Genomic DNA, 26259 nt, shown 5'->3' with positions numbered 1-26259 from the left:
TTATATCAATTTAATGTTTAAAATTTACTGTTATATTAGAGTTGGAAAAATAATAATACAAGGAGGTAGACCTAGGGTAAGGGATACAACTCTTAAAAATCAATGGAACGTTTGTATTTAGCATTTTACATCAATCTCTTGTAAGCATCAAAGTAACTTGGATTGATTTCATTCTGTTTCAAATGACAGCTTGATAGGGTTTGGTGAAATTGAATATGATACAAACATATCACTGATTTTCAAGAGTTGTTTCCTTTACCCTAGGTCTACCTCCTTAAATGACTAGGAAAAAAAGCAGTGAACTGTTTTAACTGATTAAACTGTATAAGGGCCATATAAGACCTATTTTTCTTTTCTTCAAACTAACTTATAATCTTATAATCCCAGTCCAAAGTCGAGCCGGGTTATATATTGTTTTACACCTTTTACTGTCTATCTGTCTGTCTGTCTGTCAAAACAGTTTTCTCTGCAACTACTTGTCACAGTCACCTAAAATTTTGACACATTCTTTTTATAAGTGTCTTTTATCTTGAGATTTGTTTTTTTACTTTGGTAATAACTTTTTGTTTGCCGACTAAGCTTATATTTTAACCATATACTAAAACTGACATGCGGACATATCACTAGTGGGCATTGATGGTTCATAAACATCGTTTCCATGAATTCATCAAAGGCCTAGCACTTACTTAAGTAAATCTGATATTATTTCAAAAAAAAAGGTAGCTCTCCTTTCAATTGGTAAACTAATTAGTTGAAAAAAAAAACCCTGATTGATAAAACACTGTTCAAATGTTGAAGTAAACTTTCAGTTCTTTTATCTAAAAGACTACTGATTTCACATTCTAGTTTATTTAAGTAATTGATTAATGGCAAATCAATGAAGGAAAATACAAAATTCTTCTATACCTGGTGGGATAGCTGATAAATTATTGAAAGTTAACAGGCCAAGATTATTAAGGCAGATGATTAATCTGACTAATACAAGACATGGGAAGATATAGCTGGACAAATGTTTTTTAACTGGCCATTTTGAAGGAAGTATTATAGTGTTTCAAACCCATTTGTTCAAATGCTTTGTCCACTGGGCAATAGGTATCCACTGGCTATTCAATTTATCCAGTTGATAGGTATTTTGAGTTTTGAGCAATTGGGTCCTGTTATCCATCTATTATTATGTCTTTTGCTCCATACATTGTAGGATAATGTAAGGACCCTTTTTTGTATTTTGTACTTTTATGGTATTATTGGTGTTTTGTAAGAATCTTGTTTAGACAGGTTTTCGGTTTACTCAGGGTATGGTTTGGACAGATTTCATTATACATATATTTAAGAAATAAATCAAGGAAACTCCATTTTATCATTGTATTATCATGAGCTGACCATTTATGTTGCATTGTTTTACCCTGAGCAATAGCTAGGGTTTAAATAACGACATTAATGGCCAGCCCATGGTAAAACAATGATAAAATTACCAGCCTGTGGTAAAACAATGATAAAATTACCAGCCTGTGGTAAAACAATGATAAAATGGATCGAGTTTCCGTGATTTATTTCGATTCTAATAGGACTAGTTTCTCCATATTTTTTAATTGATGCAGCCCATGTGTTACACAAAATGTTGGTCCTGTTTTTATCACTTTTTTTTTACCATGGCTGTGGTCTAAAGAGCTTTAAAGCACATCATAATAGAATATACTTTCTATTTTGAATTCATCAGTAATTTTTTAATTTTTATTTTTGATTTGCACTTTATGGATGTGCAAGGATGTGCAGGTTTATTTTGTCACGTCTTTCAATTAATCAATACCATATTTTGCTAGCTGTAATCTTTTATAACTTGCTTTTAGATAATCAGATTTAAATTTAATTTCATTGAATAAAAATAGTATTTAAATCTCTGGCGGTAGAGATTATGCCAACTCTACACCAAAGTTAATTCAATTGTTATATGATTTTATTATAAATAAGCTTTCAAATGTGAAGACAAATAATTGTTGAAATTGATAAAATCGGCTGTAGTTTCCCTTTCTGGATTATCTCATAGAGGGGTTTAATGAAATAAGTCGACAAATAGTTAAAATAAATGGCCTATTTCAGTCATGTAATCAATAGGGGAGTTTACATAGTAACGCTGAGTACGACTCGGGTCGTAGATATACAATACATGGAGTTGGATATTTAATTCTTTTTGCTTATAGACCCTTTGTAAATTTTGAATTCAAATACTCATTTAGTTTTGATTCCAGGGAAAATATTTTTATTAATTATGAGTGATTCTATTGGCAGTGCCGTTGGAGATGTGAAAATTCTTGAAGTAAATCAAGAAGGGAAATATGTGCGACTTGTCAACGAGGGAGGAAAGGTAAGCTCTTTGGTAGTTTAAATTTAAACAAAAGAGGACTGGTGTTCGTTGGAATGATACTATCATTAAAATTATCATATACAGTTGTATGACATGATGTTTTCAAGTGGTAAATGTTTGTTTAAATCTTAACAATTGACCACAGTAACACTGTATATTACGTGTATCTTTGGAAACTTCAGATTAATGTATTAGAAGGAAAAATATGAAGTTATCATTTGTTGTTGTTTTAGCCTTTGTAAAGTCTGGTTGATATTTTCTTTGAAATTTTTTTAAAATTTTTTAAGTAAGGGGGAAGGCAAGTCAGATGAATTCTAAGAGAAACATTTCCTCAAACATGCTAGGCATGAATTTGTTTATTTTAATTGCTGTCTACAAATTTAAACACATTTATCAAACTCATGATAGATACTCTCTTAGAAACTGGTGTTTACATGTATAAATCTCAGGATCAAGTCTCTATCCTTGTGGTAGTTCAGGAACATATACTTTATGACGAAAGCCATAATAGGTTTTTCAATATTCGTAAGACCCATAATCAATACCATATTTTGTACATAGAGACAGTTGGATATTTCAATATTTCAAAAATTATTCTATTGAGCATTTATTGAATATGAATTAGGTATTATAAATGATTAGGTAACAAAAGCACTTTAAATTCAACATTTTAAGGGGTATTTAGTAATCAATTTACATCTAGATAGATCAAGTAATTTCTTCTAAGGAATCCTATATCTTTAGATTAGATATGCATCTGTGATCAATATTTTAAAACACCAGTGATAATTCACAATGGCTTTTGTGGCCCATGTTAGTCAGAAGACAAAAATTTCTGTAGTCTGAAATTCTATGTACCAGTAATGGTGTGTCTAATATTGCGAGATTAGGGGTGGGATTCAGATTTGTTTATATGACTGTCAATGACGACTTTTCATTTTAAACTTGGTTTCTGTTATGAAAACTGTTTACTGGTTTAGTTGGTTAAATTTTTTGTAATTAAGAATGATAAATTTTTACTTACCATCCTAGAGTTTGTGAAAGGATATGGTACGGTAAGGCCCATATTTGCTCCACCCTTCCTCCTCCATAATTGGAAATTTGATATTTTATATGGAGAACTTTTTTCTGTTATTAAGAATGTTTTAATGTAAGGTTTAGCATATTCAACCAATTTTATAAGCATATCATCTTTCTTTGATCGAAAGTATCATATACCAAATTTTGAAATCTGCAAATTTCTATCAAATATGCTGGAAATGGGCACTTTTTGGAACATTTTTGCAATTTTTGAATGCCTCTGCCAGCTTGACCCAAAATTATTGTTTATGATTTCTAAATGCCACTTTAATAGGCATCCAAATCAGTCAATATGTCCTTGGGTCATGTTGGCAGAGACCTTTGAAAATAACAATAGTAATTCCATAATTACTGAAACACCCAGGGCTTTAAAAAATCCTTTCAACCTAATAAAACATTTCATTTTGTTAGACCTTGGACTGACATTGTAGGTAATGCATATATGAAACCAGTCTAAACCAAACATACTTTGGACAGATATTTTTTTCAGCTAGGAGGATGCTTGGTTTACACAGGATCCTGAGATATTTTTTTTAATCTGATTTAAAGGAACTTCTCACAGTATCTTGTTTAGACAGGTTTTTGGTTTATTCATGGTTTGGTTTAGACAGAACTGAACTCGGCCATCCGAACAAGGGTACAATGCAGAATTAAATTTCAAATAAAGATTACCCAATTTTTACTTAACCCCCCCCCCCCTTTATTTAGGTTTACTCTTTCTATTAATTTCTGGTATACATTCGTTCAACTTGCCTGATTTGAGGCTTCACCTATGTGGGACGAAGGTATTTGTACTTAAAGCTATTTGTACACAAAACTATTTGTACTTAAAACTATTTGTACTCAAAACTATTTGTACTCAAATGATGACTTTGTTTATGAATCACTGCTATGTTGTTAAGATGCAGATATCTTGACCAGTGGGAACATGCGAGACATTATTATTTATATAACACATTATGCGTCTACATTTAGAGTTCAAACAGCCACTTCCTAACAAGATACATCCTTACCAAAATCAGTAAATTTCTGACAGACTGATTTTGAGCCATTCATTTTTTGGAGCTTCTTCATACATGTATATAAAAAAATGTGAAAAAAAACTCCAAAAAGATGTCCTTAATATAAGACACAGGTCTTTGATTTTTCTTGTTTGTTCTTTTATCATGGTATTTAAGCATAAAAGAACTTAGTTTTCCATTTAAATATGAAATTACAAATCTATCCTTTTACAGTCTTTAAATTGTTTACCTCCATGTTTTTCTCTTTTATTAATATTTGTCATGTAAAATGAACAAATGCCCATAAACTCCAAGGTCTACTTTCAAAAATTCATATAACTCATTTTTAAAAGCAAAGTACAATTTTATAATTCAATATGCCTATTCACATTTTGCGATCACTTGTGATGTATTTTCTTGATAAAGTACAAGGTACAAAGAGCACCACCAATTTACCAAATCTATAAAACTGTCCTTACAATTTCAGTTCAAGGAGATTTTAAAAAAATTGGTATTTTCTTGATCTAGACGATTTATTCTTACTTTATATTTACTCAGCACTTTACCTTAAGTTGAAGAGATCAGTTAAGGTACATGGTATTGATATATTATTTGGAAACATGTGTTTACTTAAAAGAAGTTCTACAAACACTAACAGAGTATTTACTTATGAGTTGATCATATATAATGAAACCTGTGTTAACCAAACCATAGATAAAAACTAGCAGTCACTCATTAGCCCTTGGATACTAGATTATGATCTGGGCTACTAAAACTTTGGGTAAAATTTAGTTGAACATATAGCAAATACATGTACTAAGCAAAAATAAGGTCTGGGCTGCTAACTTGTATTTCCTAATTTTTACCCCTGCAAACTCATTTTGGACTAGAAGTTTTTGGTCTGTTTAGGCAGGTGTTTGGTTTACAGAGTTTCAAAACACATTGACTTTGGCAGAAAAGGATTTTTAAAAATGTTTGGTTTACATTAATGCTCCATTTGTTCTGGGTTCAGATTAGACAGATTTCACTGTGTATATACATACATTTGTACATGTATCAAATATTTGTCTTTTCCTTAAGTCTGGTAATTACTCAAGATCCTTATCCAGTTAAATTTTAAAGGGATATAAAGAACCTGGATTTGTACCTAAACAGGCAAGGATTCAGGGATTTCGGAAAATGGATGAAAAAAGGGGGTTCTGTTCTATTATTTGCTCAGTTTTGTAAAAAAAAATTGCCCAAAATTTACAAAATTTGAAAATAAAAAAGTGCAAGACATGAAGTTGAATTTCAGTGTCATTATTTATTCTGTAATCACTGAAGCATTCAAGGTCTTATTATTACTGCTTAAGTTTTTGTTTTTTTTTTTCAAAAGTAAATTCTGTCAGGAATGTTACCCTATTGACAAGACTATATGTATAAAAATGCTACAGTACTGTGAAATCTGTCCAAACACAGAACCAATCCTAAAACCTGTCAAAACCAAATACTGAATCCTAAAGCCTGTCACTACCAAACACTAAAGAATCCAAACACCAGTCAAACCCAAACACAAAATAATTCTAAAACCTGTCAAAACCATACGATAATCCTGAAACCTGTCAAAACCAAACTGAATAATCCTTAAACCTGTCATAACCAAACTGAATAATCATTAAACATGTCAAAACCAAACTAATCCTTAAACCTGTCAAAACCAAACAATAATCCTTAAACCTGTTAAAACCAAACACAGAATTATCCTTTACCAGACAATGTTGAAAGTTCCTTTATATAACTTTAAATCGATTATTGAACCTTGTTAAACTTAATACCTGTCAAAACCAGACCAATTTTGAAATCTTGAAAGTGTTTGGTTTAGACAGGTTATACTGTATTTGTTGTTGTACATATCCATATATCTTCCATTCATAATGTCTTAATTGTTACAGGAGATAGAGTTTGGAGGATACATGCTGCAACAGAATGTTGGAGGTCATCCTGTCGCTGTTTACCGATTCCCTCCAAGGACAAAGTTTGCTGGAAATAACACTATTACAATATGGTCTGGAAACAATGATCCAATACTTCACCAGCCACCAACAGACTATGTTTGGAAAGAACAACAGAAATGGGGTACTGGACCTGAGTGCACCACCATACTGTGTAAACCTAATGGACAGGTTCGTTAATTTATCTTCAGATTATTGGTTTTTTTTCCAATGTTATTGCTACCTAATAATTTTTAGTACATTGTATTGGCAATTATATGACAATATTGTGTCAAACTGACTTTAACATCCCCTGTAAAAAGAATAAAGTCAGTTTAGATGGTCTAGACAGAACATCATATCATGCCCTGTCAGTCTCGCTGTGATTTTTTCAGTCTTGACTTAAGGAGGTAGACCTAGAGTAAGGGACACAACTCTTACAAATTATTTGAGCGTTTGTATTTAGCATTTGACATCAATCTCATGTAAGCATCACAGTAACTTGGATTGATTTCATTCTGTTTCAAATGAAAGCTTGATAGGCTTTGGTAAAATTGAATATACAAACATACCACTGATTTGAAGAGTTATGTCCCTTATCCTAGGTCTACTTCCTTAAAAATTGTATTTGTTCTGTATTTAATGGTAAAACATTATGATGTCCTTGTCATTTGATGTGCATGTATTTATTTTGAAATCAGTTATATCCATATCGTAACAATCAATTGCAGGCTATAGCATGGACAACAGCAGCACACAGATTTACTAAGAATGCATTTGATGACTCTAAACCACCATCTGAGGCTGATCAAATATTAGGTTGGTATCAGTACAAAACATCAGGGGTTCAAAGTAACACTGGCCATAGGTCCTGGACCCTCAATTTCTGAGGCAGGACATTTAAAATTTCATCTACCTAAGTATCGGAACCTACCATACTTTACATTAATTCTTATTTTGGACCTTTCATTGTGTACGGTTTAACGGATCGATTTGACATATCGATGACAGATCACAAATTTAGTTGAACGGATCAGTTCAGTTACTATATTAAGAGTTTTTAAAAGAAAGGAATAAGATGTTTAGCATAAATAAATGTAATTAAGGAGGTAGACCTAGGGTAAAGGACATAACTCCTGAAATCAGTGAAATGTTTGTATTATATTCAATTTCACCAAACCTCTCAAGCTTTTGTTTGAAGCAGAATAAAATGAATCCCAAGTTAATTAGACACTTACATAAAATTGATATAAAATGCTGACTACAAAAGTTCCAATGATTTTTAATAGTTTTGTCTGTGGAAAATAATATGTAGTTTAATAATATGGGCTGCATTTAGTTTAGTGAGGCAAAAAAAGAAGATATTAACTAAAATCCTGCCTCTGGTTTTGTCAAAGTTGATTTGTATATAGTCTACAAAATCTTTTATTGTGTTGTGTTGCAGTTAAAAATTCCAATAAACTTACTCCTTTTTCCTTTTTTTTTAATATAATGAATTCATTTATCAAGTTGATTTTTTATATTCCAATTTTGAAGATATAAATGATGACCCTGACCAAGATCCTGCTCCAAGTGATGGTGATGTACTCACAGAAATGACAGTAAATATCAACGAACAGAAACCTGATCCAGTATATCTAAGGAGGTAAGGAAATGGTAGTCTTATTTTAATTCTGTTTAAGCGAATAAAATCGTTTATGGAATACATCAAATTTTTATGATAAAAAATGTTAAAACAATGATTTATGTATGTAGAATAATTATATAGATAGCAGTGACTTACTTAATTTTCCCTGTGTAAAAATTTTCTCAGGCTGTCAAGACTTTAAACATGACAGCGAGACTGATAATTCATGTTGTGAAATAAATTTAGTACTTTCAATCTCAGTCTTTCTCCTGCAACAACTTCACGACATGAATATCAATCGGCTGTTAACAAAAATTTATGTTGAAAATAGCAACCAATAATGAAGAAAATCTATACAATAAATAGGATGATTTATTGGTTATCGTGAATAACCAAAATAGGACAACTCGTATCAAGGATGCGTAAAGATTTAACTCCTGTGCACTTGCTTGTTCCGTGCATTCGTAAAATCTAAAATAACCAAAAGATATAATCTCTCATGCCAAGAATGCATTAAGATTTAACTTGTGCTTAGAACAAGTTTCACACATTCGTCAAATCTTTGCGTTCTTCGGCACTTTGTGATCATATTTTGGTTATTTACTCTTTCCAATTTATCATAATTTGTAAACATACTTTAGGAGTTCTACCAACACTAACAGAGTTTTTACTTATGATTCGAAAAACAGTGAAACCTCTCTAAATCATATCCCTTTCGGAATAGAAGTACCAGTCCACATAAAATTTAGACACCGCAAATGGTAAAGTGATTCATGGTCAACAAAAACCCACCAAACAAACAATGCTTTTTCAGTCTACATATACTATACTTTCAAATAACAACAATCTTTTCTGCATTCAGATTTGCACTTTTTAGAAAATCATACGTTCGTCTCTCACTAAAATCAACCAAATGAAGCCAAAATAAGAACGATAACTCTTGCAAAGTGCAAATTTCATGTACAATCTGTATAATTTTTATCTCAAAAGCACAACAAATGAAAAATTAAGACTGGTCATGTGACTATTTCTGAACAAGAATGTGGGTTTTTGACATGCATGTGTGACCTTTCTGTCTGATTTTTAGAAAGACTAATACTTAAGTACAGTAAAACCTGTGTAAACTGAACCTGGACATTTAAAAAAAAAACCTGTCTAAACCAGGCACTTTTTTAAAGTCCCTTTATATCAATTTAAATGTATTTTGAACCTGGATAAACTGAACACCTGTATAAACCAAACAAAAAACCAAAAGGTGATTGGTTTAGAGAGGTTTTACTGTGTATGATAATCCATGCTAAGATCAAGGACAGTAATTTGCTATTCACTAGAGTTGATGTAGTACATGTATAAAGTTTAGTCATGTTTTAGTTAATATGTATTTTATTCAAATAATAAGCAAAATGGATAAGACATAGATACAGTAACATACTGTGAAAAAAACGTTTATTTTTGGGTACCAATTTTTTTGGTTAAGGAAATTTTGTGAATTTTGTGAATCCACAAAAACCACAAAAATTGAGACCTAACAAACAATAATACTTTCACAGTACTTCTGAAGTATTCTTACGAAATAATAATATGGACGGATTGTTAGCCACATCCTATTTATGTAGAATTCAAGACCAGAACTATGAATGGGTAAAAAATATTCTGATGGAAGTGACAAAATTTGTTGACACAGATGTAGACAATTGCACAAGTGCGGATGCACTGATTTGTCATTTAGTATGACATTGAGCTCTGTCCATCATACATATAGCCTAAAATCATATCAATTTGCGATAGTCATACAATAAAGTTCGCCGATGTTATTTTTAATTTTCAATGACACATTGAAATATGAAAATACCAAACATATAACTATTGCAGATTTTTGTATGCTGTATACATGTTCCAATGAGTAACCTCTCATCAGCAGTACTATAGGAACCAAATATTCAAAAAGTTCAAGATTAAAAAATAATATTTATACAAGATGTACTCATACTAAAAGTATTTGAGGAAAAAAACTCAATGAGGAATTATTTGTAATATCTAACAAAGATGTATACATAGTCAAACAGAGCTATTGTTGTCAAATTACAATATTTTGGCAAAAATATCGAGAATTCTGAAATATTGCTGCTCGGACGTTTAATCCCAACAATCAATCAATCAATGAAAATATTATGATGGAGTTATTTTTTTTTAATATGAAATGAATTCTTGTCATTCATTCATGTTGTTTTACATTGAAGTTATGAAAACTTGGCATTGTAATAAAAGAAAATATTTAGTAATTTGTAATCTTGAGGTTCATTCATTAAACAGTTCATTATATTGTGTTTGTAAATACTGTAAACTTACTAATTTTCGGTATTTTCACAGTGGACAGAAAACCGTGACAAACAGTCCCCACCAAATTGAATTTTAAGACTTTATAACGCTCACCATTTTTTGAAACCGCAAAAATTGATACCCACAAATATGTTCACTTTACATAATTCTTGAAAATTAGCCACCGTGAAAATTAATATGTTTACAGTAACGTATATACAAAACCAAATCTTGGTAACCATGCATTTTTGTCTTTTGCAAATTTGTTAATATTTTGATTTCATGAATGATTAAAATAACATTCTGTTCCTTTTTCAGACAAAAACAGCAACCACCTACACTGTCACCCCAGAAACACCCTCATGGTACCAGCCCGGAGAAACATGTACACCCTCACACAAGTCAGCCACGCCCACTGACATACGGGAATGATAATAGCAGTGTGAATAGACAGTCAAGGTCACAGACAACACGTCCTGACCCTATACCAGGTAAAAGGGAAATAACTCTAAGGTTTATAACTTAGAAATCACAGGCAGTCCATTCCTAAAAAAAATTTTGTTTAAAATTCGTCAGACCTTATGACTTCTTAATACTTGGAATGTGGTCATAACTTTTGACTAGTTTTAAACTTACAACTTTTTGTTAAAATCAACTACAGTCATGGGTCAGGAAAATGTACTAGAATTTGTACTTAAAAAAATTTTAAGTGAGATGGTTAACTTTAAATTTGGTAGGTTCAACTGTACAAATATTTTTAGAGATACTACACTTTTGACATCAGCTTGGAAACACAGTTTATTATACTTTATGGTATGGTTATCTCCAGTATGTCCTAATGTTTTTTTTTCTTAAAAAATTTCTTCTAATATTGCTTTTAGTACATTTTTGTAAATATGATTTGTCAGAGTAGGGTGACATTGCCTATCTGAGGTCTGTTGGTTTGGTCAGCAGTACATAAAACTTATCTGGTATTCTTACTCACAAAATAACTACCATAGCCCGTTAAACTTTAATTAATCAATCAATCAATATAGTAATTATTTGAAGTGGCTTCGATCATTTTAGGTCAACCTTATGCAGGAGCTTCGGGTCAAAGAATGGGAAGTGCTTCCCTTAGAAAATACAGTCCTACACATAATATACGAGGGAATGGTACTATAGTTAATAAAAGTGTAAGTCATCCATACTGTAATGATAGCTTATTAACAGTCCTCCACTAATATGTAACATTCTTAACCATATTTAATTAGTAGCTCTTTTCTTTTTTTATTGTATGCTGGGTAGCAGAAAGTATGCTTTAGAAATCTGTCTGCAAGAACAAATTTCCCATAGTTTTCACTGAGAAGTGAAATGATAAGAGATTATACTCTTACTAAATTAAAAAAAAAATTTTACAGCAAATAATCTAGTTAACTTCACGGACTGGATTTTGTTTAACCTGGATTACCTGATTACTACCTTTGGCAGTAAACTGTACAGTTGACAGAAATAATTAAACTTAAAATTAGATTTAGCTAATGTGAAAGTACTATTGTTCGTGGGGTATCAATTTTCATGGTTTTCGTAGGTAGCTCAAACCACTAAATTTGGTTCTCAACGGAAAGGAGATTTCCATTGATGTGTATACAAAACATCTCAAAACCACAAATTCAAGAATCCACGAACAAGTGTTTCCTGCCTAATCCATGAAATTGGTATCTATGAATTAAAGTACTTTTACAGTATTAAACCAACCAATGAAATAAAGGTTAAAATCTCCAGATTAATACTTCATTCATTTCATCAGGTAACAGCTATTTAATTGAGGGAAGACTAACGTTATTCCCTGAAGTTGATTGTGTTACTTGCTGTAAGAATTTGAATCAATTCAAGATCATTTTAGAGCTTTATATTTTATTCTGATGCTAAGTCAGTAAAGAGCTTTATGTTTCATTCTAATGCTATGTCAGTAAAAACTGTTTGCCGGTGATTAAAACCATACATTTTTATGATCCAATCCTTTATTTTTAATAGTATGAGGCATGTTTCTGTAGAAAGTTTGTTTTTAAAATTACGTTAACGCATTTCAAACTGAAAATTGTGACCTTATTTTTCAATGGTGAAAATGCTTGTCTAATAGTTGCTTGTATATCTTAAGTAGCACTCCAGCTAAGAATCATGCAAAATGTAATTCATGGGTAAAAAGCCTACATATTTTAATTTTTGATATTTTGTTTGAATTGGCATAGTAAACAGAAACTAACATTCAGTTTTTCATATAATCCGTGTTCTTAGGAGATTCTTATTTAGAATGCACTGTAGATTTCAAAATTAAGGGAGATAACTCTGTAAATGACACTCATATACAATAGAATCTATTGCATTTTAAATGTTAATTATCTTCCTAGATTTGAAAGAATAATTGCACATTTCATAATGAAAACCCACAAAACGACTTAATTACAAAATTAAAAATATGTACCCTTTTTTGGGGTGTATCACATTTTTTCAGATTTTGCATGATTCTTACAAAGACAGCTACCTTAAAATCTGTAGAATTGAAACTTCTACCTGTAGTACTTGTACTGTATCAGTATTGGTCTGTACAAAGGCATTATTTGAAGGGTTTCCAATATTCTCATCCAATTAATTGGCAAAATTTTAGCCATTGTTTGTTATGAAGCCAACTTGATTAGGGGCTTTTAACAGGAAGTATTTCAACTTCACCATTGGCCATTCTAAACGTCAACCTTGGCATTTTCCAGGGAAGTCCAAATTATGTTCTGATTTCACCATTGGCTTGATGTTATATTATAAAACTGTAATCTCCATGAATGAGAAATAAGAATTTTTTTTTTTTTTGAGGTCTCATAAGGATTTGTAAGTGGTTTGAATCAGTTTGAGAGAATTGCTTTAATGCTTTATTCACTATATTTTTACAATTTGATTAGACCACAGTGTCCAGGGGAGATAAATCAAGCATCAAAATGGACATTTTGTTTTAATGTTGATTTTAACTATATTTTTTATTATTAGGGGACTTTTGATAGGCAATCAAATTTCTTCCCTTTAAAAACTATTTTGTTTGAAATTTTCATAACTCATTTTATTGTTCAGATAGTGAAAATGAAATATGAGGTAACAAGTTATTAACAATTAAAATAGAGTTTACATTTTTTATTTTTTCAATGATTTTGGATGACCAATTGAAATTTGTCCATTGTCACACCCAATAATATTGAAAGGTGAGGTCTAGAAAAACTTGGTTTTAACAGTTTGATCAATTGTCTGCAAAATTTCTTCCTTAGTTGGACAAAGCACTCTGCATGGACATTTTAAATCAACACACTGCATGCACAAATGTTTCACCAACTCACGATGATCTCATTCTATTTTTTTTTAATCTATCAAGTACCATTCTGTGTAAGAATCAGGCAATGGAGGGCATATCATAATTCTCTGTTTGGTCTTTTTTGCCTCAAGATATATATAAAAATATATTCAATACATCTGGTAAACAACTGAATAGCTAATTAAATTCATACTGAAGCGTCTGTCGTGTAGATATTTTTTGACTGCTCATATAAAGAAAAAGTGCAGGAAAAATTTTCGCCATTTTCCCATAGTGCATTTCAACTAAATTTGACCCATTAATATCTTAAAAAGGCAAATTTTACAAACACTTTTATTGTTATTTCTGAAGGTTAGGAGGTAAAATTACTTGGATAATGTAATAAAACTCTGCATTTCTTTTCTTTATATGCAACACCTTATACACATTTTGCCTGAAAAAAGTTCTGGTGGGAAGTTTTCCCAAACTTTCCTGTAGTAGAACGCAACCAAATTTTAAGTGTTAATATCTCCAGTGACCAACTTTCATTCGCACTCTTTTTGGTGAAAAAACACTATGAGGCCTACTGAAGGATTTCCAATAAAAAAAATTTAAGATTAAGAAATCATGAATCACCTGTCATAAGCTTCTGCCTACTTTTTAGGCAGAGTTGTACTTAATATATACCTTTCATATATGAAATGACATATTACTCTCTCTATTTGTTGGAACCTAAATCACATGTAGTCTACCCACCTGCACAAAATTGTGTAATTTTAGTTTGTAATGCACAATTCCTAATCCTAAATGTTTACACTAAATATTGTTTGAACACATTGTTGTGAAGTTTTTACATGTAGTTCCAATTTTCTGATCAGTTTGTTGCTTCATTTATCAAAAGAAAAATTAAATATTTTTTCCTGTCCATTTGATTTTAATTTTCATTTCGTTATGTTTTGAATATTTCAGAAATCGAGTTTCCTGAATTACCTTCTAGCTACTCCAGAACATTGATATAAAATGTAAAGGTTTACACAAAGGCATTTAATTGTGTGTATGTTGACTTTATTCCAATATTGGGTAAAATTTTGGTGTTGGCTCTTTTTTAGGGGAGATAATTTAGAGGAATGTAAAGGGAGGTAATCCATGTTTATTTATCTACTACTGGTGTAGCTGCTGTAAGTTGGATCATCCTAGTCTTGATAATTCAAATGTTTATTCCTTAAGCTTATGTACAAGCTTTTGTAAGAATCAAGCAACATAGAAAAATTCTAAAACATGCATGTTGAAACCCCACTGATTCGACAGTTTCATTTTACTCAAAGAAGTCATCTCTATTTGAAAACCAAAGCTTCCGGTACTATTTTGTCTCTGCACCACTGAACGTGGTTGGAAAAATTTTGATCCTGATTGTTGCTGTCTGGTGGACACAGTTGCACTGATTAAAAAGTTGTTTAGGTTAAAAATTCATACTGCCACGGGGGCTGTGAAGGCAATGAGCCATTGACTACTTATCCATTTTGGCTGTAAATGGCTCCATCTAAAAGGAAATTAAATAGATTCTTAACAAATGACTCCTTCAATGTGTGAATATATTGTACAAAATCCTGAAAATTGGTTCTTTTTAAAATTTTCGTTCTATGCAACCACTGTTGCCATCTGGTGTCTGAAAAAAAAAAACAATGAATAAATCCAGACCATCTGTTCCCAATCAAGACTGAATTATCAAGAGTAGAGTAATTCTACTTAATTTGAATATTAGAATAAATATAGATTTTGGTATAGCTAGATTTTTGCAATATTGGAATAAAGGTATGACATTGTGTTTTGATTTTCAAATAATGTGTGGAGCTTACATATCAAGTTACCATGTTTTGGTCCTAATTCTATTTGCCTGTCTTTTAATGAAATTGAGATTTATCATTTTAAAATCAATTAACAAATTTGATTATTGAATTAAAGTGGAATTAACATTTTGAATAATAAAATTTTCTATATTGGTGAATTGGTCAACTCTCCATGTAGTTTCCACATTATTTGGGATATTTTTTAGGAGAAAAAAAATTTTTGTGAAGCATGTTATTTCAGTAGATTTAAGGTATAAACTAAGAATCTCATTTTCATTGAAGGGCGAAGGACATACCATATATATAGCAGGACATTTTTGCAAGGTTATAATTTTTCTATAATGGTTCTTAACAAATTCTAGTTCTTGTACACAGCCAGAGAAGCCAAATAAGAATCATAATGAGTGTAACATATGTTTATCATATGAATTGAGCATGTGATTAACAAATGTTTCAGATGATAATCACATCTAAGAAAGCCAATACTTACATATGAGAATTATGTGATAAACTTATGATTATCATATGAATCAAGCATCATATGATTATCATATGTAGCACTTTAGGCTGTGTACATGTTTATGACTGGACTTTTTTCTTCATCTCATTATATCAAGTGTGGAAAAAATTATGACATCTAAAAATTGATACAAATTTTTTTTTTCAAATTTAGAACCTGCAAAAGTGTTCAGCTACACAGTTCCTCAGCACATAATGTCCATGCATGGAGTGCCTTTAATGTATGAAAGTAATTGTCATTTTTTAGAACTGATCTATTTTTAGGCTGGATCAATCCGAATTGGACAACCATCACCCTTTTTTTCTCCTCTGCAGCAAGAGTATGCCCAAGCTTACGACAACCGACTGACTTCTCTTGTACGATTCAGTTCCTAATTTGATAGGTGTGTGTTTTCACTGTTAGTTTTGGCATGTGATTCTACATATAAATAAATAAATAATAGATTTTCTGTACCTTCAGAATGTCTTCTCTTTCTCTCTCTTGCCGTTCTGTATATTCAATGTACATACAACTCATTTTTTATATATTCATATATACTGTTTCATCCCTTGAAATCTTGACCTCCTAGTTCGAAACAAAAGAGAGGAAAGCCATGTTTATCAGAGAGTTTAAAAAAGCATTAAAACCAAGCTAGCTTCTAAGGTATTAGCAATTTTTCATACATGTATATAATCATTAGATAATATGGATTTTAGGCTTATCAATTTAGTATATGGCATTGGAACTATTATGTGTGGCTCTAACATATTGTTTTTAAATCATTAACTACACATACAGCTGTGTTTAAACATGTCACCAGTCATGTGATAATCACATTTTGATGTAACTACGACTCTTAGAAGTTCTTCGAAGTTTATACAGATAAATATGTGGAAGACTATGTTAACTATGGAGTTTCTATAGAGAAAATTCATTCAGAAATATTTTTAGACGTTCAATGATTGAATTTACCAGTAGGAATATTGAATTGATGCAGATTGCATTAGATGAAAATGCAAAAGATTTTTAGTTGTCTGTTTATTATTTCTGCATTCAGTGTTTTCTTTGTTCATATTTTTGTTGTTGTAGAGCTTAGTTACTTTTAAATTTATGCATGTTTTTGTTTATCTACTGTTTTTAACCTACAGAAAAAAAAAACGTAATTCAGATATTGAAATATTGCATTCTACACCTGACAAATTTTACCACACATGGATTTACTCCCTCCTTCCCAAAATGCAACATGACAACATGCCAAAGGGACTTAGAAATGTTGGGGTTATTTCCCTTTGAATTTGGAATTGTTTAATTCTGTTCTTCGATAACTGATGTCTTAGGGTAAAAAGATCGTGTAAAAATATAGTGGTATAAAATTTGTATGTCTTTATATTTTTTTTTATAAATGCACAGTAAAATAAGATATTTTTATTGATAATTTATATGCAGATGATAATTAGTGTTTTTGAAATCTTGTATTTTCTACCTACCTAGTTAAATTTTTAGGAATTAATTTATTTTATAAAATAGAAAAAAAAAACAACATTTGTTCACATATGTTGCAAGGAATGCCTTATTTCCTACAATATATAGAATTAGTCCAAGATATTAGTGCTAAAAATATGAAGAAGTTGTAATTGTTTTCATTGACATTGGCTAGAATAAGGATTTTACATTAAGCAAACTCACACATAACATTTTAATATTGTAGGCAAGGTTCGTTTACATAATTCATATTGGGGAGGGAAGGGGGTCAAGAATAAGGAAAGCGAATTAAATTTGTAAAGAAAATTTAAAAATCAAATTTCATTAAAAAATATATATGCATTTTACCTGATAACTGTAATGGTTGCACAAAATTGTTAGAGTATTAAACTTGATGTCTGGTACCACTGTCGGTTCAAGTCCTTTAAATCTCTAGGTTTCAATAAAGGAACCAATGATTGCTTTGAGTTTTACAAATTTTTGAACATGATAATTGTAGAGTCCCCGAACAATGATAAACCCAAATTTACTGTCAATATGTAAAAACATTCCCTTCCAGTTAGTTATCAATTTACTTGCTTCTTGATTTTATCACCTGCTATTAAAACAGTGAAACCTGTGTAAACACGATACAGGGGATCTATTATAATTTATACACTATTTTTATGGTTCACTGGAATAGTTTTGGGCATATATAGTTTTGGTCTAAGATGAGTCAGCTGCTCATGCTCACCCTATTTCCTCCCTCTTTGATGTTGGAGCTCTTCCTGTATATGATATAAGGATGGGTCTTCTATTCATTAAAATTTATACATCCCTGGTTCACAGAAACAAAAAAGTGACTTATTTTGACAATACCAGTTTAAATATATTTAACATTCTTGAAAGAGTAATCAAGGGAACCAAGGTTATAGCGGTAATCAAAAGAATGTAATCCAGGGACAAAGACCAGACATGGAAAACAGACATACACAACAAATAACATAAAGTAACTAAAATCATACACTTTCTCTATGGCATGTTACAACAGTCGTTTATTACAAAAAGTAGCAACTTAAGATAGACTTTGTTTTGTTTAAATTCCTGGGTTTCATAAAAAAAACTCAAATTGAGATTTTCCTCAAATCTTCAATATTGAGTGATTTGATTGGTCCAAATTTGACTTGAGAAATGATTTAAGAAAAATCTTAAATCTGGGTCATTTTTTTTTAAAAAAAGAGCCCTATTGATATAAATACTAGATGATGATTAATTTTCTTCAATTTAATATACAAATGTATATTTTTTTTTACCTTTATAGCAAGCCAATGAACCACATGAGAGAACATCTACTCCGCCAAATCCTTTTATGACACCTCATCAGAGAAATGAGGCAGGTTTGAAACAGATTCAATCCCAACATAATGTGGACTTCTTGCCTCCTATGCCAAGACCCCCATTGTTTTCAACGTGGTAGTGAACCAGTTAGCTAGAGAGGATGCTCAACACTTACTCTTAATAGGTCATTTTATCAATTTGTCATGTGATTTAATTTTATCCATTGTAGTATTGTAGTTGAGATGCTAAATGATTTTTTTTTACTTGTAAATGGAAGAATGTAGTACTTTGAATTTTGAAGTTTAGCACCTGTCACAATAAGAATCAGGCAGTGGATGCAACATGGTCAGAAAAAAAACAACCATTGTGGCAATGTAATTTTACTTTTTTAACTATCAGATCTTAGACATAGATGTCAAATTTGCCCAATTTTTTGGGTAAAATGAACTTAAGATCTATTGAAATTGACTTAAAGTTACTTTAACAGGGGCAGACAACTGTCTTGTCTATTGAAAATTTTCAAATTTCCTCAAATAGGTAAGGACAATATAATGCTCAAGGTATGTGCAGGGGACCATTATGTGTATGAAAGTTTTGTATCAAACAGGGTTAATTCTGACATGCCTGATTCTTTTGAAGACTTGTAAATAATTAGGCTTTTAAACTCCATAAAGTATGTATATATATATTTTTTTTTTTTCATTTTTAAAAGATTAAAGTTATGGTAATCTGATTATTTATGTGGTGTACTAATTTGCGCCTATTAAGTGATGGTCATAAAATCATGAGAAGTACACGATTTTATGACCACCACTAAAATAAAAATTGATTTTTAGTACTGTGTGAAATATTGAAAAATGATACACAAAAATATGTTCTTTTGACAGATTTCACAAAAATTAGTAACCGCTAAAATTAATAGGTTTTCAGTAATTAATGCCATCTGATGTTTATTTTATCATGTGGCTATTGTCTTGCTTATTTCGAGCATTCTTTGATTTTGAAGGGTGAAAAATTTGTAGTGTGTGATCTGTGAAATGTAACAATGTTGATTTAATTGTTGACAATTTATGACAATTCTAAAAAAGAGGTTAGAAATGATCTCCAGCTGTACTTTCAGGTATGTATCCTGAAAAAAAGGATAGTTTACAAGAAGTCCAACAAAATTGTGTTCTTTTTTTTTTTCTTCACATTGGTTTAATTTTGTAATTACATTAGAAGTAGCTACAGGTTTGGCTACAGGGTATTTTGAATACAGGGAAGATTTCTAGAGAGAAATTTATTAAATAATTTCTATCTACTTGTGTTGTAGTAATAAACGGTCATTTAACTACTTCTCTGTTTAAGGATTAGGCAAAATGTTTATAAGGTATGGCACATGAAGGAAAAAAATCTGAGATTCTATGGCATTACCCAAGTACTCATACCTCCTGACCTCTAGAAACAACCATCAAAGTGTTTGTAAAGTTTGCCTTTTTGAGATACCAATTTGTCAATTTAGTTAAAATGCACTATGGAAAAATGACAGAAAAAAATTTCTGAACTATTTTCCTGTATAAGCAGTCAAAAATATCTATGTCACAGATGCTTCAGGGTGACTAAGTAGCTTTTTGGTTATTTTCTAGATGTGTTGAATATATTTTAGGCAAAAAACACCAATTTGTGAAAAATGATGTACATGTACCACCAATTGCCTGATTCTTACACAGAATGGTACTTAATGATTCTGAAGAAACTGCTTGACAAGCACATGTATTAATTTTGTATTCTCTCAGTGCCTAATTATATTGTAACTGTGCTATTGTAAAGAGAGCTAGGGCTGGTGTATATTTAAATCTTTTCATTGATAATATCCAATTAAAGATAGAATATTTCTCAATTGTCTGTACATTTTTTGCATACATTTGAAGTATTGAAACTTGATTTTTATGCATAATAGTATGGTATAGATAGTAAAATTGCATTGCAGTACATTGTAAATTACTGCACTATATAAAATATTGTTCAGTCTCACAATAATCATAAATATAATATTACGACATTACAATATTATTATGATGCCATTATTTATGATCAGTTTTATACTTATGACCTTTTTGGGAAATTGATCACTGGTATTTACTGAGACTTGTATGTAGTTGTAAATAGCTTGTTTAGCTGCAAAAAAATTGTCAAATTTATAGATATGCAAATTTTTCTGGTGGATTGTTATGATGTTATGTTTTTGATGTTAATGTTACCTAAGGGTCCATTAACTCAGTGGCAGGTCCAAGGGTGGGGTTATTTGGTGGGTTATACCCCCTCCTTTTGTTGCAAATTGCTAAATTTTTGCAAAAAGGAGCAAACTATGGGCTGGAACACACCCCATCCTTTTCAAATTTGGATTTGCCTCTCCATTGATTGCTTTATATAAACATGACATTGATGTATAAAATCAAATACCTATTTCGCTGTGATTATTGTATCTGTGATAGTATAGAATTTGAAAAATTAAAATATATTTTTTTTAATTATTTAATTTTAAAATTAAATGATTTTTTTTTTACATTTATATTGTCATCTTCAGTGTAATCAGACCACATTTTGTAGGAAATAGTGATTATTATTATTATTATTTAATTTTTTTTATGAATGCTTAGTGACTGTTAGCTTCTTTTTAATTTTTGGATATTGCCAGAAAAGTACTTTAAACATTTTTGTTTTCCATGATTTTTTATCTGTTAATGACAAAAATGTGGTGAGATAGAGAAAAAAAACATTTGAACATATTGTAGACTTTCAACAAGGTGCATTTATTCTTGGGCAAATTTCTGTAACTCAGGAAATGTATAGAAAGCTAAACTATTTATTTCTTAAGTTGCATAGGTGAGTGAAAGTCAGAAGTTTTACAGGGTTATGTACAATTTATTTGTTATAAGAAATTTATTGTTTAGTTAAAAATTTCTAAATTTCAACATTTAAATTGTTTGGTAATGTAAAAAATTTGAAAATAATATTTATTTCCTGTTTATTGAATTATTTTATTTCACAATAAAGTGTTGATTTTGCTTGTAAGTTAAAGTGTTGATGAGAATATGTCATTGTGCTCTATTTATGCTTACATTTAGATAGAACAGAATTGTTATAACTAAGTGAAATTTTGAATTTCATATTAAAATATATTTATTTTACAGTGTTTTATTGTGTTGTATTTTATGGTCTAAACCAGTTGTCACCAATCTAAATCATTCTCTCCTGAAGTGCATGAAATATTTGTCTTAGGATGTTAAACCATAACCAATCAATAGTTTTGAATGAGGTTAGCTTTCGATGGAATGTTAAAATTAAATGCATGTTCACTGTGAATTGATAAAACTGTAAACAAAAGACGCTTAGTATTTATGAATAGATAATCTTTCCTTGGAAACAATTTAAATATTTTTATGGGAAAAATAGATTCACTTTTTCTATCTATGTGTCAGACTGTTTTTTGTTCATACATTTAAATTACATTGGAGAACATTAAGAAATTTGAGTTTTATTTCTTTCGTTATTTTTTTTTATTTTTTTGCTATAACCCTAATTAACCGGAAATACCCTTTTGCCAAGTCAAATTCTAACACGCCAATCCAATAGAAAAAGACAAAGTAAAACTATAATATGTGAAATTATTATATCAGCTATTTGAATGTATCATTTGAAAGAAAATTTGTAAGAAAAAAAAATCAGAACTATTGGTCGCTTCTTTGCAACACGAATGCCAATTTAATAAAACATCATGATTATCTGAAGTAACTTATCTTAAATAGTAAAATTTCCGATGCCGAACACTTTAATGATGATAATCTAAATAGTAATTTGTTCCTCAAGTCATAGTTACATCATTTATATGGAGAAAACATTTAAACATAGCTGATCAACATGATTATTAGTACATAGATTGGACCGCCACGGGCCGTGTGCAGTTTTTTTTTCGAGTCACGTGATCTAAAATACCGCCTACTTTCGCCATGTGACGCATTTTGTCGATGTTTCGAAAACACCACGGCATGTTGACAAGGTAGTTATTTGGGTACACCAATAAACCATGACCGTGTTATTTTGCTCTCACATGCTTTGTTGTATTCTCCATTCGTCCCTTTCTTGAAAATTTTGATACCAAAGAAAATCGTTGGTTTGGGCCCCTCTATGCCAGTCAGCAGCCCTTCTATCCCTATTCACTAGGTAAGCAACTGTATAATAAATTGTGGTGCAGTAACTATGAAATATATAGAAGATTTATTTAAGTGCAACCTGAGTTAGTATAACATATGAATGTGTACATATTTAAATCTCCAGCCAGCCAAATAGGCTTACAATGTATGATGCACTGCTAAATCATGATATTTTGAACAATAATAAATATTTAATTAACTTTAAATTGTCGGTGTCATGTTAAATGAACCATTTATCTCGGATTTCAAACAAGAAATATTATCAAAGTAAAATTTTGAAAAATATTACTAATTTATATTGTGTCTGAATTCTGATATGATAATAATTTACTATAAAATTTGCTAAGAGCTTGCAAGGTTTATTATTAGAAAGAAATTCACACAGCTTTTATCAGAAAGACCAGAAATATTAATGTTACGACAAACTTTTGATATTTATTCAAACAGCTTTTTTATACAAGTATAAATTATGCTATATTGAGTGATTATGCCATGTGCATTTCTGAATTCCAGCTGTTATGATTTCCAACACAGATAAAATAATCTCACATGATTTTCTAAACCTGTGTAAGTTGACCGACCACCTGCCTCAAGCGAAAACATCTGAAGTCCAAATTTAGGGGTTTATATATGTACGTACTGCCTGAAAACATTGCAGTTACTCGATAACTTATATCTCAGGCCATGTTTCGTTGTGAACTCTGAACGCCAATCATGCAGGACATCAACGTCGTTGGTCATGCTTGGTAGTCATTATTTTCCAAGATACCATCTCTAGCAGTCTATATAAAGTAGCGTTTCTCTCGTGTTGTTTAGTGACTGAAAGTTGTGATTTTTTAAAAAGTGCTTTATATTACTTGTAATTCTAATTAACAATATGGTATTAACTTACACTTGTGGACTTTTTTATCTCATAGCTGCGAGCATTGCTATACCCATGTCATTCCCAACAAATCAAGCGAAAATGAACGAAGCTTTTCAAGGTGAGAAAATATTATTTCAATTCCAGTGCCGAATCGGTTATTTTTTTCCCTCTCGCTTTTACCCACTCTAAAAGCATATTTCAGATGTTTTGGAGTGAATGTACTTGCTCATTTGTAATTATAGTAAAAGTGAGAGTTACATAACGGTAATCGCATGCTTTTCGTTTTGTTTTTTGTTGTTTTCACATTTTACTTCGGTATTAAATACTCCCGTCACTTTTAGAAACATAGTTAAAAGCACTACTTCCTGAATGTATTTTTAAAACAGATATATTAAGAAGAAATGACGACTGCAAGAACATGTTACCGTACGCCACGTGTGCTGGGCTACGATATCTATGTACAGACGAGACTGTCGGCAACGATATATTTTCCATGTGTTGCCAAACTTGCTCAGGCAATAAACGGGCTTCATTGAAAATGAAAGGTAATAATTATTGTCTGTATGCTATTAACACGCCAAATATCGAAAAAAAATACCGAAAGGTTAGCAGTGGGGTGGACAGGTTGTGTTAAAGTATTGTTTCCGCCTGCTACATGTAATGATTCCTCCTCTTTTTTATAGAAATGTGAAAGATGTGGTTTGTACGTTTAGATGTAACTTTGAATTTTCCTCAACCTGTAAACTTATTACACGTAGTTCTCAAATGGACTGTTGATGCAAAGCACAGTCTGCTACATGTATGAAAATCAATAATGTGAAAATTATTGATTATATAATTGACAGACTTTCAAATATTTTAGACTTAGATTAATTAATCTATTGACATACATGTATCTATTTTGTTGCAGAGCTATATAGATCGACTGACACCTGCACTACCGATACACTGCCAGGAGCAACCTGCCATGGATTAAAGAGTTTATGTGACGATCCCGATGTCGGAGCGGAAGTTGTGAGCATGTGCTGCCAAACATGCAGTACAAACTTATCGTAGGTGTACAGAATCTTTTTTAATGTTGAAACTGGAAACAAATCTGAGTAACAAAAACGAGTAAGACCAAACAAAATTAAAGTGTCTTTCAAAATTTATAGAAAAAATACAAGTAAATAAAAATTGAAATACTGTATGCAAGCTCACAAAGTGAATACCTCTCACTTTCAATGAATTTAAATGTAAAACGCTTAATTTGAATTGTCTTCTTTTGGAGTGCTCCAATAGTAATTATATTCCTTCATGAACATCTACAAATAGTACCTAACCTTCCTATTATATTTCATCAAGCCTCATGAGAGGTTTAGGAGGAATTGCGCTTACGAGGTTTTAACATGTAAAACCCTTAATTTGGATTATCGCCCTTTGGAGTCATCCGCTCGTAATTATTCTTCATACATATCTACATATGATACCCAGCCTTCCTATTACATTTCATCAAAATCCCTTGAGCGGTTTAAAAGGAGTTACGCTAACAAGAAATTTGGACAGACTGACGGACAGAAAGACATAAGACCTTATTTTCAGTGGTTATAAGTAACTTATTTCAAATTTTACCTTTGAAAGAGGGAAACTCCGGTTTTGAACATTACACAGTTCAGAACATATACCAACAAAGAAAGTTGAACAAAAGCGAGTCTGAGTTCTATAAAACTGATGACAAGCAAGTGCTCCAATATGGTTTAGTTTCTCTACAAATCTAGGAACACTAAAGTACATAATATAGATTTAATATTTTTCAATTTGTAAGTTACTTCGAGGACAAGACCAGGTTTTAAATTGTACCAATTAGACATTCTGTACAACATTGTACTTATCTTGGATATTCTTTGCGTTAATAAACTATAAGTTCGTAAATGACATTTAAAAAAAATGTGGATTTTTTAGTATAATAATATGCATTTATCATTTTCAGGTAATTAAAACTGTACCATAGATGAACAGGAAATAAAACGTTACAAAAAATTTACTTTCTCATATTTAAGCCAATTTTAGTTTAATTGAAATTTACTGAACAGATTCATTTTTGATAATGTAATCTTTGACACAATGTAGGGAGAAATTCAAATGGAAAAAGTATCCTTGGAAAAAATCGATGCATGACTATGATCGAATTTCTTATGTTGATTTACATATAACAAAATGAATAAAATGCATCGTCGAGCGGAGATAGATACGCCCGCAAAGATCGAACCCAGAAAAGATGAGGCCAATGTATATTGAAATCTTTCAAGCCTCCTCTTCTTTTAACGTGGCCGTCCCCTTATTGAAATCCCTGATTGAACATGATATGTAAATTACAGCTACTATAGTTCTATTGTAAACCAGTT

The 26259-nt window shown here is 30.9% G+C and overlaps 1 protein-coding gene across 11 annotated transcripts in view; it reads left to right on the top strand.

The window, feature by feature from the left end:
- LOC148610396 (uncharacterized) overlaps nucleotides 1-21992 on the top strand; it is a 61784-nt gene extending 39792 nt beyond the window's left edge. For 8 of the 11 annotated variants that reach the window (XM_088543013.1, XM_088543015.1, XM_088543012.1 and 5 more), the window contains 7 exons: nucleotides 2287-2362; nucleotides 6375-6605; nucleotides 7145-7232; nucleotides 7950-8058; nucleotides 10678-10850; nucleotides 11428-11534; nucleotides 18801-21992. In XM_088543013.1, the coding sequence (XP_088399139.1) occupies nucleotides 2287-2362; nucleotides 6375-6605; nucleotides 7145-7232; nucleotides 7950-8058; nucleotides 10678-10850; nucleotides 11428-11534; nucleotides 18801-18956 (940 nt within the window). In that variant the 3' untranslated portion in view covers nucleotides 18957-21992. Of the gene's footprint in view, nucleotides 1-2286; nucleotides 2363-6374; nucleotides 6606-7144; nucleotides 7233-7949; nucleotides 8059-10677; nucleotides 10851-11427; nucleotides 11535-14641; nucleotides 14695-16302; nucleotides 16422-18800 lie in introns of those variants that run through there. The other 3 variants (XM_088543010.1, XM_088543016.1, XM_088543018.1) reach the window with 3 other exon arrangements.
- The last annotated feature ends 4267 nt before the right edge of the window (nucleotides 21993-26259 follow it).

The sequence above is a fragment of the Perna viridis genome, chromosome 8 (genome assembly GCF_037379345.1).
Source record: "Perna viridis isolate PV_CMFRI_1.1 ecotype Kerala chromosome 8, ASM3737934v1, whole genome shotgun sequence".
NCBI lineage: Eukaryota > Metazoa > Mollusca > Bivalvia > Mytilida > Mytilidae > Perna > Perna viridis.
Note: the sequence above shows the minus strand (reverse complement) of the source record. Positions and strands in the feature narration are given on the sequence as shown.